At 41.4% G+C, this 14779-nt stretch overlaps 1 protein-coding gene across 6 annotated transcripts in view; it reads right to left on the bottom strand.

Annotated features, from left to right (window-relative positions):
• The window catches only part of adgrb3 (adhesion G protein-coupled receptor B3), a 130359-nt gene that overhangs the window by 16392 nt on the left and 99188 nt on the right, over positions 1-14779 (bottom strand). For all 6 annotated transcript variants that reach the window (XM_069658179.1, XM_069658180.1, XM_069658183.1 and 3 more), the window contains 3 exons: positions 9327-9453; positions 8195-8298; positions 7983-8085 (listed from right to left, as the gene is read on the bottom strand). In XM_069658179.1, the coding sequence (XP_069514280.1) occupies positions 7983-8085; positions 8195-8298; positions 9327-9453 (334 nt within the window). The remainder of the gene's footprint in view (positions 1-7982; positions 8086-8194; positions 8299-9326; positions 9454-14779) is intronic.

Below are 14779 nucleotides of genomic sequence, written 5' to 3' on the forward strand. Positions count from 1 at the left end.
CGCTGTCCAAGGTGCTGAAAATAGAGCCTGCCTTGTTTCCTGGAAACAGGTCACATACAACCGTTATGTTTCACGCTTCACTTGAGTGTCTATACCATCCAGCCTCATTAGTCCGGGAATATAAAAAAAAACTGTGCATGTGAAAAGAGAGAAAGGTGCATCATGAGTGTATAACGACAGCTCCGATTGGACGTCGGCAGCCGTACAAAGACAAGGTGGAAATCTCGAGTCCACGCTGCCCTTTAGAAAGGCAAATGCCGGGGGATGTTGAACACACTGTGTCAGTATCCATGGAAACAGAGGAACAGAGCAAGGGACCACATTAAAACATTGCAGAGCTGATAGACATGGAGGTAAGGATGGGGGGGGCTGATGTGGTGCACTTCAAGCCAGTTCAATAATGGCAGTTTAAGGTCAGGACTGGCAATTTAAAGAATTTCTTACAATGACCTCACTAAACTGGGACTAAAAGGTCCGACTCACGCCGAGCCTCGATGCTCTGTCAAATATTAAGAATGAATGAATGAAAGCATGGACTCAGTGAACTGTGGCAAGGCTGAGAACACCCTCTTCATAATTGGATTAAGCGGAATGTTTACTTGATTAAATTATTTAGCTAAGATCTCCAGGCATTTTAATCTGCTAATCAATATTTATAAATTAACCCTTTGAACTAGTGTCTACTTTATTTCTGCTTATTGTGCTGTCATTTCTTGTTGTTTCTTCCCAAGAATCTGTTAATAAACCATAAAAATGTATTGAAATTGTGTTACAAGCTACAAATATCAGACCTACATTTGCATTAGATATCTAAATAAACACAAGACATATTGATCCAAAACAACTGTAAATGTAGAAGCATGAAGAAAATGTTTAACACCCCAGAAGATTTGAACTCTGCACATGTCTTGTACATTTTGTTTTTGAGATATGCATATTCTTAAGAGTGGAGTGCAAAGGAGTTTTTTCTGCAGTACAAACGCACTGCTTCTTCTACTGGTCATTTCTGTCTTCAAATGCTTCACAATTCTTCAATGCTCTAAATGCTCTAGCTGCTCTCAGCTGCAAAAAGAATGACGGCTACAGCTATTATAGTTTATATCTCAGATTGATTTAAACACAACCTGAAATAAAAATACCCCCAAAAATAAAAGTAAACTTCCTTTTAGTAGATATTTTCACTGTCACTGATCAAAGAAGTAGCTTGCTCGGGAGCTGCACATTGATTGCTCTGTATGTAGGCTATAGTTCTCCAATAAATCTACAGCCTAATTTGAAACCACAGCTTGCAGCATTACTTTTATCTGCCTGAGCATTTTTAATCAGTGTAGGAGGAGGAGGCTGGTTGTTATTTTGACTGAAGCACCCTCCGTTTGAATCAAGCAACAAGTGCCACAGTGCTTTATGGCTTTATGCAGTGGGTGCTCGGGTGGAGGATTTAAAAACTGTAACAACAAAGTGGTGGTGGTGGCAAAGTGTTGTTGAACCGCAGAGAAACACTGAGCAGAATGCATTGACTCTGCCACTACAGTTAGAAAATGGCTTCTACTTCTACTTCCTGTTCTATGGATGTACCTCACAGCAGCCTGGAGTGAGCTCATACTTGCAACACTTGTGCCTACTATACCTCGCTATGCCACACTCATAAGGCTGGAAACAATGCATACGATTATTCAGCTGCAGCTCAACAGAGGATCCCTGCTGTTATGCATCAACAGTCCCTAGAAGCTCGTTCAACATATCAAAAGAGAGTGAATGGTAGAATACAACATTGTGGATCTCGACTTGGACAAACCGCTGTTATCTCTGGAAAGACATTACCTAATGAAATACAATTAATGAAAGATATAAAATCGTTTACAACAAAGGTAAATTAATGTTTGTTAAGTCACTATCTATCACAGAATGATGTAACACAATGGTGCTAAAAAAAGCTAAGCGGCTGCTTTTCCGGTCCGAAAAGATCAATGACTACAGATACAACTTCAAAAATAAGTGAAAATCCAAAGAAAAAGAAACAAACTCGACGCTCAGATGAAGGCAAACAGTCTAAAAAGGAAAGCGCCCGTCAGCCAGGAAAATCAAGAGTTACAACTCGGAGCCAACCGTGGACGTCACACATGCAGCACTGTCTGGATATCTGGGAGGTGTGCTCCTACAATTACCGTTAATCGCCATAGGTGCCGCCAAAGAGAACGAAACTGAGATTTTCAAGATTACCACTTTAAAGCAAACCTTTTTAGCCTCGTATACTTTAAACCACTTTTAACGTGTGTGTATATTATAGTTTTTCCATATGTGTTTCTTAAAGTTGTTTTATGACACTAAAAGCTGTATATTTTCATAACACTCCAAACATAAAGACCTAACTGGGGAGAAGAAAATAAGCAAGAGCTATGAACCTCTGGAACTATCAGTTTCATGCTCTGTATTAGAACTATGTTAGATTCCAATTTCAAATGAAATGAAATGAAATTTAAAATGTAATAAAGGTGCTACCAAGCAGGTAGAGGCTGCTATGTTGCCTCTTTCTACCTTCTGATTATGTAGTTACAATGTTTAACATTCAACACTCTGCAGGGCAGGTATAATGTAAATCCTTTATTCCTGCACATCACCACGAGAAAGGTCACACTCTGTGTACTAAATATATTCTATCGCTGTGCACACTGCACTTATTGCATGTGTAATGTACAGCACATATATGGCCTCGAGCGTTTGGTATCTTGCATGAACGTGTACAGTATAGAAATTTTCTCTCTTTAAATCTTTTCTTAAAACTCATTATTTTTGCATTAGTTTCCTAAACTATGATAAATAAAACATAAGAAAGGGCTGAATTTACTGAAGCCCGGGGAACTACAAAGTACATCTGATGCAAAGGGAGACGTTTCAAGCTCTTAATACTTTTAATAATTTTAATTTTGGACGAGATACCAGCTTCAATAGGCCATCTGTGCTGATAAACGACATGCAGTGTTTGAACAAAAGGTGATAATTTTTTTATCTCCTGACACATCGGGAGGTTTAGTCCCCCAAAAATCAAACGCAGATAAGGTGTACAAATGTTTGTCTGAGGAAACTATGTTATGTTTTTATTCTCTTAATGGTATAAAAACAGGTTGAAATACCTGAACACCTTGACCTCCACCTACTTCGTGTATGACTCATCGTAGGAGAAACATCTTATCTTACTCCGGATTCAACCCTTACTCTCTCATCCCGGGCTAACCCGACAGCGTGCTGCCTCTCTTTCTCCTCTTTGCATAAACCCGGATGAACAATGACTGAGGACAAAGGAAAAGCACAGACAGGCAAAGGTGACTCACTGACTCCCTGCTCCCAGAGGACACCTCCACACCAAAGAGATGATTTCTATTAGACGATGAGCAAGTCTGAATCCACAAACAGTGCAGCCAATTATACACACTTCTTACAAGAGATGGAGGAAAAACAAGTGAGGCAGTGTCAGGCAGCATGGCAATTAAACCCACACAGGGGCTATGTTTTCTCCTCCTGCTAGCCTACAACTCAAACATGGGCTTCTACAGAACGTCTGATCAAACAAATGAAATATTTCTCAAATATTATTACAACAGGAGAGACAGAGGCAAAGCAGAACAAAGGGACGGTAGTAATAAATTGTCATGGAACTCTAATAAACAGCGTGGAGACGGAAAAAACAAATAGATCTCTGGAACTTGACTGAACCAACAATGAGTTTTGCTACTGTAGATGATGAGCCTCGGAAGAGATGGTTTGTGGCTCCAGGCGTCCGACAAGAAAGCGACAGCTTTTGGTTTCATTTAAATTAATGCTATTTTCCATTATGTGTATAATAATAATCAAGTGCTCTTAAAGCTACTTGTACACTCACTTCAGAAATATAAACGACATTTGACTCTTAATTTTACATATTTTCTTGCTACAAAACCAGATCACAAAACGGCGATCAACTTTTAATGTTGCTATATTTCCAGCAGTTAGAAGCTGCAGATTGACACCCACTCACTCATTTTTAATTATTATCTGTTTTTTCTTTTGTTTGTCTTTTTGATGGGGTCATGTTCGTCCTCCCTATTTATCATACACTTTAATGTTACTATGAAGTTCTACTATATCTTTATTCTGTCTAGTCTATAATCTTATTTTCTCCATCCATGATTTCAAAGTCACTACTCCAGGCTTCTCCAGGTTTATGACATTTTAATGACAACATCCTCTCGCTGCGCTCCACCAAAATAACATTGTTCACAGCCTCTTTTAGTTGAATTAGTGGTCCTGATCGGCGGATGTGCGACACATAAGTGTGGTTGAAAGTAATTTATAGTCATTCCTCTTTATGTCTGGAAATGCCACAAACAGGGAAACATTGTGTATTTATCATTTAGCTGTATGTCGTGAATATATTCATTTATATAGTAACGTTGAAGAAAGACTCTCAGCATCATTGTAAATGAGGACAGGCTCTCAATGAGTCCTCGAGATTTAAATAAAGGTCGAATGAATGAATTCAGGAAACATCTTCTGTGATCAGCTTGAGTTGTTTGCTTTAGAGGTCTGGTTTGATTCAGGTTGTTACTTGAGTAAGTGTCTGAGAAGTGAATAACAAAACTTGAGAGCAAAGCCAAATGCTGTTTCCTAATTACACATCAAAAGATTCACAGCAAAGTTAGCATCTATTTGGCGGCTGTGGCTCAGCGGTAGAGTCGGTTGTCTTTCAATCAGAGGGCTGGTGATTCAGCTCCCTCAGTCTACATGTCGAGACATGTCGGGCAAGACACTGAAAGACACCCAAACTGCTCCCGGTGGCATAGCCATCGGTGTGTGAATGTGATGACTGACTGACAGTTGGGCACTTTACGTAGCAGCCTCTGCCATCAGTGTGTGAATGTGTGTGTGAAATGGTGAATGTGACATGTAGTGTAAAAGCAGCTCTGAGTGGTAAGACTAGAAAAGCGCTATATAAGTACAGTCCATTTACCGTTTCAGCCTTGTTTTTGGTCTCCTTGAACTCCAGAGGAAAGTATCTGACTCTCTTGTCGACATGGTCCCTCGTCTCATGTCGAGTAGCTAGTTGCTAACTGTTTCTGTCTGTATATCAGAGATTTTCACTATAAGTGGTCTCCTGCTCCTTCTCAAAACAACATTGCATAAAGCCATGAGAATAAACCAACAGTTCATTTGTGGGCCGTAAAACCGAAAACAAATTAGCTGAAAGGGGCTGAGACACAACAAAAAGCACCATCATCACTACAAGTGACCTCTCTCTCTCATTACATAGAGTCACTTGATCCATTGTTTAAACAAATATATCGATTCATGCAGCTTAAATGTTTAAACAAATAAAAGTGTCCAAATAGAAATAAGTGAGTCAGTTCTGATTGACATCCTGTGAGCGAGTGAAGGTGGGTTACTGTGAGGGACGCTGGAATTAAATCTACATCATGTCAGTGGATTTTTCTGAAAAACCACCTAATCCCTCTGCAGATTTCTGAGACAGATATCTTATTAGCAGCATGCCCAGTGAGTGTTCCATGTTAAGTGGTGGTCCTCATAATCAAGACAGGAGATGACTGCAGCTCTGATTAAATCTGACACGGCTTCAAATCAGCTCAGCTTAGAAGATGCCCCGAAGCTTTGTGCATTCATAGTCTTGGCTTCCACTGTGTGCCAGATGTGAGGGCCAGCAAGGAAACAGATGAACTTATAATGTCTGGATGATGTTTTTGTGTTGTGTTGTGAAATTAAAATTGTATGCATAATATGAACCTATTCGGTTTCTGGTGAACGGCTTGTACATTTTGTCCAAATCTAATCCACAGTGTCACGAGAACACAGACTTTTATAAGGATGAAAAAACACTCTTTAGACATTTCTTTATCTTTTGGTTCATTCATTCATAATTCATGATTCAATTTTAACTACACATATGAAAATTAATAGGAGGAAGCATTTTGATTTACGAGCGGGGTCTGGTCCAACATGAGCCCCCCACTGCTGGCAGGTCCATCTGCTCCCAGAATAAGTCATACATGTAAGCACAGTGCAAGCGGCCATGCTGTAACTGCAATACCCTCACAGACGTTTATTTTTGCAAGCTTTTTAAGAGATGTTTTGGCTCTTTTATATATGTTCTATAAAATAGACCAATGCTACATCGCAAGAGTGTCCAAATACTAAAAAACTGCCTCGTTAATGAGCCGAAAAACTAAAGAGAGCGGATTAATGAGGAGAAACAGTGGGACATAATGAGGTGAGGAATAAACAGTGTGTTCCTTGCAAAAGGTAAAGGTATACCGAGAAGATTGTTACACAATAAAACGGACAATGTGTCATTCTGTAGCGCTGCCAAATGACTGAGAAGGGCATCTGCGTGGGCAGCTTGTAAATCCCAACTACTCTTTGCCAAACAATCTTTTACATTAGCGACTTGTTTACTGGCGAGTTATGAAGCCAGAGACAGGAAGTGATACATTTTTATTGGACGCGGTCCTTCTTTAACTATAGCAGTTGTCCTTTTGTATCCTGCTGACTCCATTTAAACTTCAGCTCTCATTGACATCCGACAAAAACGGTTTCATATCCCTCTGCGACGGCTTTGAGTCATTTCAGTAATGTACATCGCAGCGGGAATCAAACGAGAGCGGCTTTTATCCTCCAACCCAACTTTTAAGCTACGCTTTACTGTCACCATTACAGGATCCTTTCAGGGGCGGCATCACAATAATTTCATTAGTCTTTGATTGAGCGCTGCATCATGTCTGCCAGTGTACATCTTGTCTGCCTTTCTCCTCAGACGCTGTTGAAAATCCTTAACTGACAAACTAGTCTGAGTTGCTAATGAATGCAGTGCAGTGCTTCCTGTCTGAACCGTACTGATAAAACTAGCATCAGTAATTCACCCTAAAGCGGTCAGACTTTCCTTTTTTTGGGGTCTGTTTTAAAGTTTTCCTTATGTCCTCACAATTTAAATTGCAATAAAAAATCATCTGTCTCCCTGGCAACAGATTGGGGTTGTCTCAGGATTACCAGAGGACAATGTAACACCTGAGCAAAGAGCGACGATCCTGTGCCAACACAAAGTACATCTACATCTCATGCCGGCATTAGAACACTTAATTTTCCATTTGGATGATATATGAAAAGCTTCTCTTCACAAGACCAAAACAGAAACGAGAGCTTTGCCAAAAAAGAGGCCATAATATAACGGTTATGTTCCTGTTTTTGTACTTTCAATCAAAAAGCACATAAAAGGCACTTTCCTGTAGATTGAAGATGCTTTTTTATCACACACATCTTGTGCTGATTGAATTTCAATTGTGTCCCGACAATGACAAAAAAGTGATTTGTAGGGATTCTTAATAATATTTAAGAGTTAGTCTTCTCCTAGAAACATTAAAAATGCTGATGACTCATCCTGCACTTGGAGCATTTACAAATTTTTCATTCAATGGCACCGTCCTCCTTTTTTCATGTCCCTCCCCCATGATGCACAGGACCTATGCACTCACTAGGAACACTATTGGCTACTCTAAACGCCAATCTACATACATGACAAGTCTCTCCATAGCTTCATGTAAACACATAAAGATGCAGAATCATCTGGCACTCTTCATGAGAGCTTTCAATCAAACCTCTGCCTTTTCAAAATAAAAGCAAAGTGAACTTTCGGATGGATTGGTTAAAGGTGATTACGATCGAGTTTCTACTCTTGTTTATCTTTTATAACCATGAAAAGGAACATCATTATTAAGTGTTGCATACAGCGGTCGGAGCACATTTTCATACATTGCAATAAAAATCTCAAAGGAGCGCTCGCAAATACAAAAATAAAGAGCACTGAGCCCTGTTCAGCCGAGACAAGGCCACCGTGAAGTGCCACTCTTCCACCGCAGCTTTATCCCGAGTTGAATTCTTGGATGGATAAAACACCCACTTTTTTTTGTAAGCTGCTGAATAAATCCTTAAATGACACTTACCACATTGTGGGTCTGCGTTTGTCCAACCAGGATCAATATGTTGGAGCAGATTATAGATAAGCAGAAGTTGAGCAGGATGATGGATCGCTCAGAGCGAATATATCTAAAGAGAAAAAGAAGAATAAAAGCAACATGAGTGTTTTTCATCAATATGTACTTGGTTGAAATGATTCTACATTATGTGGTTGCAGCTTTTAAAGTGTTGCAGTTACCTCCATAGCACGGCATAGATCACTGCCAATGTGATCAAGGCGAGGCAAGAGAGACCACAGCCAACTATCAATGTCACAGATGGGACCCCTGAGTACTCCATGGTCTGTGGAGGAGACGGAGCAAGACGGAGCAGTCAGTGGGAGGCTGGATGTGGTTCATGCAGGACAGTAAATCTTTATTGTTGCCCAGAGATGGAACCAATCAAAACAACCACCACCGATCTCAATAGTCCACCGTGGGTTTCTTAATGTACTGTGAGCTTTGGAGTGCATGCGTGGGCCTGAAGGTTGTTTATATACATGACAAAAACTTTCCACCTATCTCTGCTGGACATGATATTAACAACAGGATGAATGCTGGAATCAAGGGCATGAAAACATTGTTGGATTCGGTCCTTATTTCTTCCAGCTACGTGGAATCATGGAAGCTAGCCAGTAACGGGCCTGCTATTTGGAGCTACCTTTCGACATATTGTACACTAATGCGACATCGTACACTATTTACACTCCATATAAGTTACAAATAAAGCACTTTAATGGTTAAATCTATGGCTGTCATTGTATCGTTGGAAGGCTTCAGGCCTTATAAAGAGGGAGGTCATGGATTTCTCGATGCTATTTCAATTCCTACTGTGTACTAATGCAGAGGCCATGGTGTAAGCACTCTATGTTCTCAATGTTAATTACTTTATCTTCTCCAGAAAGAACAGGACATGCTTCTGCTTCTCTTACAGAAGTCTCATTTCAGCACATGAGCTCAAAGCCTGGTTTTAAAAAAAAAGAATGTATCATTTGCTTCCTGCTGCCTGACGATCAATCTGACAACTTTTTTTATCTCCCTCTCTGACCAAATGTGCATTTAACTGATGAGAAGCAGAGACACACAAGCATCAGCATGCACACACCCTCCCCTCGTGCACGCGCGCACACAGAGTTATCTAAATCTATGAGCAAACTAGGAATCTCCCTTTACCGCTGAATTAGTATTTAACAGGATTAGCACACCAAAGATTCAATTTACATTCGCACCAGCGCACACACACACTGACGCACACACATGCACACACATACGGACAGCCTTTACATTGGCCTATAAAACCCACACTGAATAACAAATCAATAGCCTACTTACTATTTCTCTTGGTTGCTGAGCCAAAATGGCGAAGGTAGATACGCGATCACATAAGCATTTTGTATGGGATGCATCTGTGAGCACCGTTTTACATCCTTTTGCGGACCAGGCTCCCCAAGAATCGTTCCTGCAAGAAGAAGGAGGCAGAGGCAATTAGAGGTTTAATTCCAGCGGTGGCACGACTTCACAGGACTTATCGACATCGCTTCGGGTTTCCATTTAATTATTTATTTGAATCGAGAGAGCCGTATAGAGCCGTATACTGTTGTTACATAAAAAAAAGCGAAGAGACACATCGACACGGCTCTTGTGCGGCTACAAGCAGCATTTCAGCTGGAGCAGATAGAGAGGCAGAGACGCGGAGGAGGGGGAGGACGCACGGAGCTGTCCAAGCAGACCGGTGCTGATTGATTCGCTATACGCAGATAAAAAGCAACAACTCCTATGAAAACACCATTGTTCCTTCATAATGCTTCGAGATAAGAGCGTTTATATTTACCTGCATGTCTTTCTGCGTGATTTCCTTTCCCTTTCAGATGTTTTCCAAACGACTATTTTCCTCTCAAAGCCCCTGTTATCCCGTCTTTTTCCTTTTCGGTTGATTTTTCCCCCCTCAGCTGTTTTAATTAGCAGCTTTTGAATGCTTCCTTAGGGGGATTTTCACCCTGGAAACGGTGGACAGCATCAGATTGATACTCTGTTCCTCTCTGCTGGCGTGAGAGGGGGGAGGCTGATACAACGCAAAAATAAACGCACGCTGTCGCAGGATCTGTATATTCGCCTGCGAGTCTAATGATATGACCTGAATAAATGGTGTTTTTGGGTGATTCCTGAAAATCATTTTACACGAAAGTTGCCGCTCCTCGTTGTGAAGCGCTTTGCTAAATAAACCCACTGCAGAACTAATTCCACCCCGCGGAAGCAGCGCGAATGGTTGCAGCCAGTCCCCGCCACTTCACACCACGAGCAGGTGAAATGAAAGGAGCGCTTCTCTTCCATTTATCATTCGCCCCCACTCGTTTTCAATCTCCAGAAAAATCAGCCTCATTGATTAAAGATCCCGTGTGCACACTTGACTGACACCACCATGCAACATTTTCACTTCAGCCTTTGCCGCAATACATAACACCATATTAAGATTCCTGGCACAAACGCTTAAGCAAACACCTGTTGTCCTGCAAGGCACCTTGCAGCTTTTTCACCAAACAGCAAACAACTCATTTCATAAAGAACACGATGCATACACGGATCTTAAAAGCATACTAGCTGTTGATTTGTGTGCTGAGTGGTGTCTGCTGTGTGGAGCAATCCTGCTTTGTCATTTGATCAATATGGCAGCAATATTTATTATTCCTGGAAGGGACTGGGGGAGCCCATTGCAAATGTATAACCAGCAACAAGCAGGTCTTAGGGTCATGTGTGCACGGTTATGCAACAACAAAAGATTTCCACACAAACTAAAGTCAGCATCTTCTGCTCTGTAGTTCTGCACACACATGTAGGCATTTCAGATGGTTTCAAAATTCTCAAATAGCATCAGTAACAGAACATAAATCATCCACGTGCAGTGAGAAACCAATGTGGAAAAATGGCAATGTCATAAAGGTGAAAGATAAAGCCCAGGCAACAGACCAGTATCTCACAGCGAGGGCCCTGAATCACGTCTTAAAGGTTCATCGTTGATGCACCACTCCGCTGATTTAAAATTTTCAAGGATTTCTTTGATGTCTGCATAAAGGACGGTTCAAACACTGACATTTCAGGATAATAAAAGTAAAGTCTGCAGTGAGGCTCTTGAACAGGTCCTCATAAGTGTTAGGTTATTGAGCCGCACTGAATAAGTGCAAGACTCTAAGAGCCTCGGCTAATGGCTTGGGCCGCAAAGTAGCATTAGAAAACTGTTGATTTGAAGGTAATCATTATAATGCGTTTCATGTAGATGCCACGATATCAAACAGAAAACACCATTCCTAGCAGTAAAGAACAGGGCTAACAATGAGGCACCTGTGGGCGCAATAAGAGCCCACTTTAGTACCAGAAAAGGAGCAATGGCTTGAGACCCGGGAAATGAGGCTAAAAACAGTAAAAATGCATATAAGATATAAAAGTTGGGAGTGTCAGCCATCCACAGAAACCTGAGGGAACACAAACTATTGGAAAACCTAGTTTAAAAACAGCTGTTTTGCTGTTTAGGCCATTTATAAAGATTGTGAGGGTGTGGCCAATCACATTTTGATTGACAGCTGAGTGGCTCTGCACACAACAATGGCGCGTGAGACAATCAGAGATGTGCAGCTCTAAACAGATTGAGTCGTCTGCGTCTGAAAAGCAGAAGCCCTGCCGTTGCAAAATATTCATTTGAACTGGTCATTGAATGGTGAGTGACAAAATGCTTTGTTCTCCATATCATAGTTAGCATATATAGGCTAAGATGCCCCTGTTTTTTCCAAAGCTTGGAATGCTATGCTATCTGATGACTATGTGGTGTTAGCTAGTGCTGTATAATTTCCTGAACTAAAGACCCTACGATGACATTTATTACCAATTTCCAAAAGTAGATCATCAACAGCCCGCACACAGACTCCTGCATTCAACATCGCCAGCAGACAATAATCAGCTGTGGCCATGAATAATCACTCACCGAGGATGAATAGCTGCCTTGTGACTCTTCCTTTGATTGGTTTGCAGAATATTTTAATCAATTTTTGTGTAAAATATTGGGAGCACAACCAGGCCCATTCAAAAACACTTACATGACAATTAGATTTACTCATTTTTAACACTTTTAGATGCTTACTTCTGGGTACATCTGACCTTAAATTACTTGGTTAGAAGGCTCATGAGGAGTTGGGTTTTCCAGTGTTTTTAAAGCTTAAATCAGTTCATGAACTCCAATAACAAAAAGCTCACAGCTGATGGGAGCTTAAAGCATCAAAAGGGTTTAAAAAGTCTTAGTTTTTGTGACTACTCGTGCCCTAGAAGCAGAATAACGTTAAGTAAATTCTCAAAGCTGTTGCTGCTGGGGAGGTCGTTCTCTGCACAGTCATACATGATGGAAAACATCATTTTTGAACTCATACTTTAACAGCACTGCCAGCTCTTCATTCTTTGAGCTAATTCCTGCAGGAGAGAGCGTCTGCCCACTTGAGATCGCCCTTTGGGTACGGCTCAAAACAGGATTGTCAAATCCAGGAGCAAAGCCACTCTGCAATGCACGCTATCCTATGATGCCATGAGATGATAGCATGCCTGTTCTCCTTGAAAATTTTGCGATGAATCCAGCGCTCCCCTGGTGGAGGACTCAATCCTCACCGTGATCTGTTCCTAACTTTTGACTTGCTAGATGTTTGCTTCTCGTCTGTGCCAGTGAGGGAAGCTGAGAGGAGAACATCCGTGACTGGGGATTTATGTACGCCACGTTTGATGTGTTGTCTGACCTTATCGGGACCGGGTGGCCTCGGAATATCAAACGTCCCCGGGACACAGTGTCAGTGTTGATGTTAACCACAGTGAGCCCGCTGACATGACATCCATCACACGCCCTTTGCTGACCACTTTCCATCCATGTGGTGTATCGACAGCTTTGTGCTCAAACTACCTGGACTGTTCTATTTTTAACATACTTGCTCATGAAAAGTCACCAAAGTTTTCGCCACATTGGGCATTTAAACCCTCGGACTGAAACAGAAAGACAGTTGCTCAAAACTCCAATTAGGTTTGTGTTCCTCGCTGAGCTTTGACAGATTGAGTTCCTGCAGACATACAGATCTTATTACCGAACCCATAACTCACCCAGATGTCCAAGCAGGGCACTTAGAGGCAAACAGAGAGGCTGCGTGACCTCATAATTGTCCAGCTAAACACACTGGTGCAGCTGTACGGACAGATTGGGCTGCAGCTTTTTAGACCGTGTTGTTATAATAAATGTCATTCAGCTGTGCTTTTCTCACTATATAGTATTTCTGCAGGAATGGGGGGATAACCATCCAAAAAACCTCTTAAACTCATCACATCCACACATCAGATTATCTAGGCACTGGGCTGGGGGCTTAGAGGGGGCCTTAGGCGCTGCTCTTTAGGCAATTTTATAAAGTCTGGAAAGACTGACACACAATGACAGGCAGAGGAGGGCGGGGGCAACGCTGGGAAATTATTCCATCCATCTTGGATCTCTTCATGACGGGCAATTTATAACAGCCTGTGGGCCACACTGCGTGTAACTGTAAGAAGATAAAAAGAAAAATGAGAGCATATTTTTATGAAGCGAGAAAAATCGTATTAATCCTGAGTGGGACAAAACCCCTCAAAAGGAGGAAGACAAGCAAGAGAGGCTGCAGTTTGGATTAGTAAGTGAGGACACGAACCGCTCCATAGGTGCATAATAGGCCTGCACGATATGAGGACAATCTGCAAAGTGCGATAACGTTGTTAAATATTGCGATGCAAAATGACGTGCAGAGAAAAAGTAAGTATTGAAGTGTGTGATTTAGCAATAAAGTCACAGTTCCTATTTCTTTTCTCTGTTTGACATGTTTAACGGCGCACCTGTGCTGGTAGATTCCTCTCTAGTGACTCCAAATAACAGAACTGTTCTTTTTCCCCACAAGGTCTTTGTCATCCAAAATGTTTTTCTCTACTTGTTCAGCCCTCGTGCTCGCGAACCTCGCAGTCTCAGCCCGACTGACATAATTAAATCTGAGGATAGCTGACGGCTAGCTGGAGCCAGTGCATACAAACCGAAGAGGTACTGTACCTGCAAATACATCCGTTATATGCAGTCAGTGCGGCAGATACGTTTATATGAATTTCAGTGTCATTTGTGATTTATGTAAAAGCATTTCAATCTACATGATTGGCAATTTATAGCAGGATATTATCTGCACGCTATCGGCAGATTATGGCTTGAAAATGACATTGGCATGAGCAGATCGGTCATTTTTCTGCTCGATGATTCCTTAAAAAAGCTTGCCGTAATTCTACGACATTAACTCGGTGCGTGTGTGCGCGCACTTCCTGCACCATGCCTCTTCCGTCAAGTATGAAGAAGTGTGCAGGATGTCTGCAGTATGGCAGTTTTTCAAAGTTTCCGAAACAGACAGCAAGGTTTATTTCATTCCATGTATTTGCTCTGTTCAATAGGTCATACAACAAAAAAAGTGTAAACTCCCGCACCCTGTCTAACTTGCAGAAATTATATTATTTTGCAACGTTTCTGTTCTAGACCTTCATCAGGCAAACAAGGTTTAGACAGTGTGCGGGAGTTTACACTTGTTTTGTTGTATGACCTGTTCCTCTCCTATGCACCTGTTTTGAAACGGATGGTCAAAAGCGTTTTTTCAACATTCTGTTCAATAGGAAAAATTTGCCCTCGTTGTGGCTATTGTCAGGGTTGTCTCAGGGAGAGCATCAACCAAGCCCGTCTAAATTGTGTGAATATTACAGTTTTATTTGAA

Source organism: Semicossyphus pulcher, unplaced genomic scaffold (assembly GCF_022749685.1).
Source record: "Semicossyphus pulcher isolate SPU_LCO1_2020_fin unplaced genomic scaffold, fSemPul1.0.p SCAF_12, whole genome shotgun sequence".
NCBI lineage: Eukaryota > Metazoa > Chordata > Actinopteri > Labriformes > Labridae > Semicossyphus > Semicossyphus pulcher.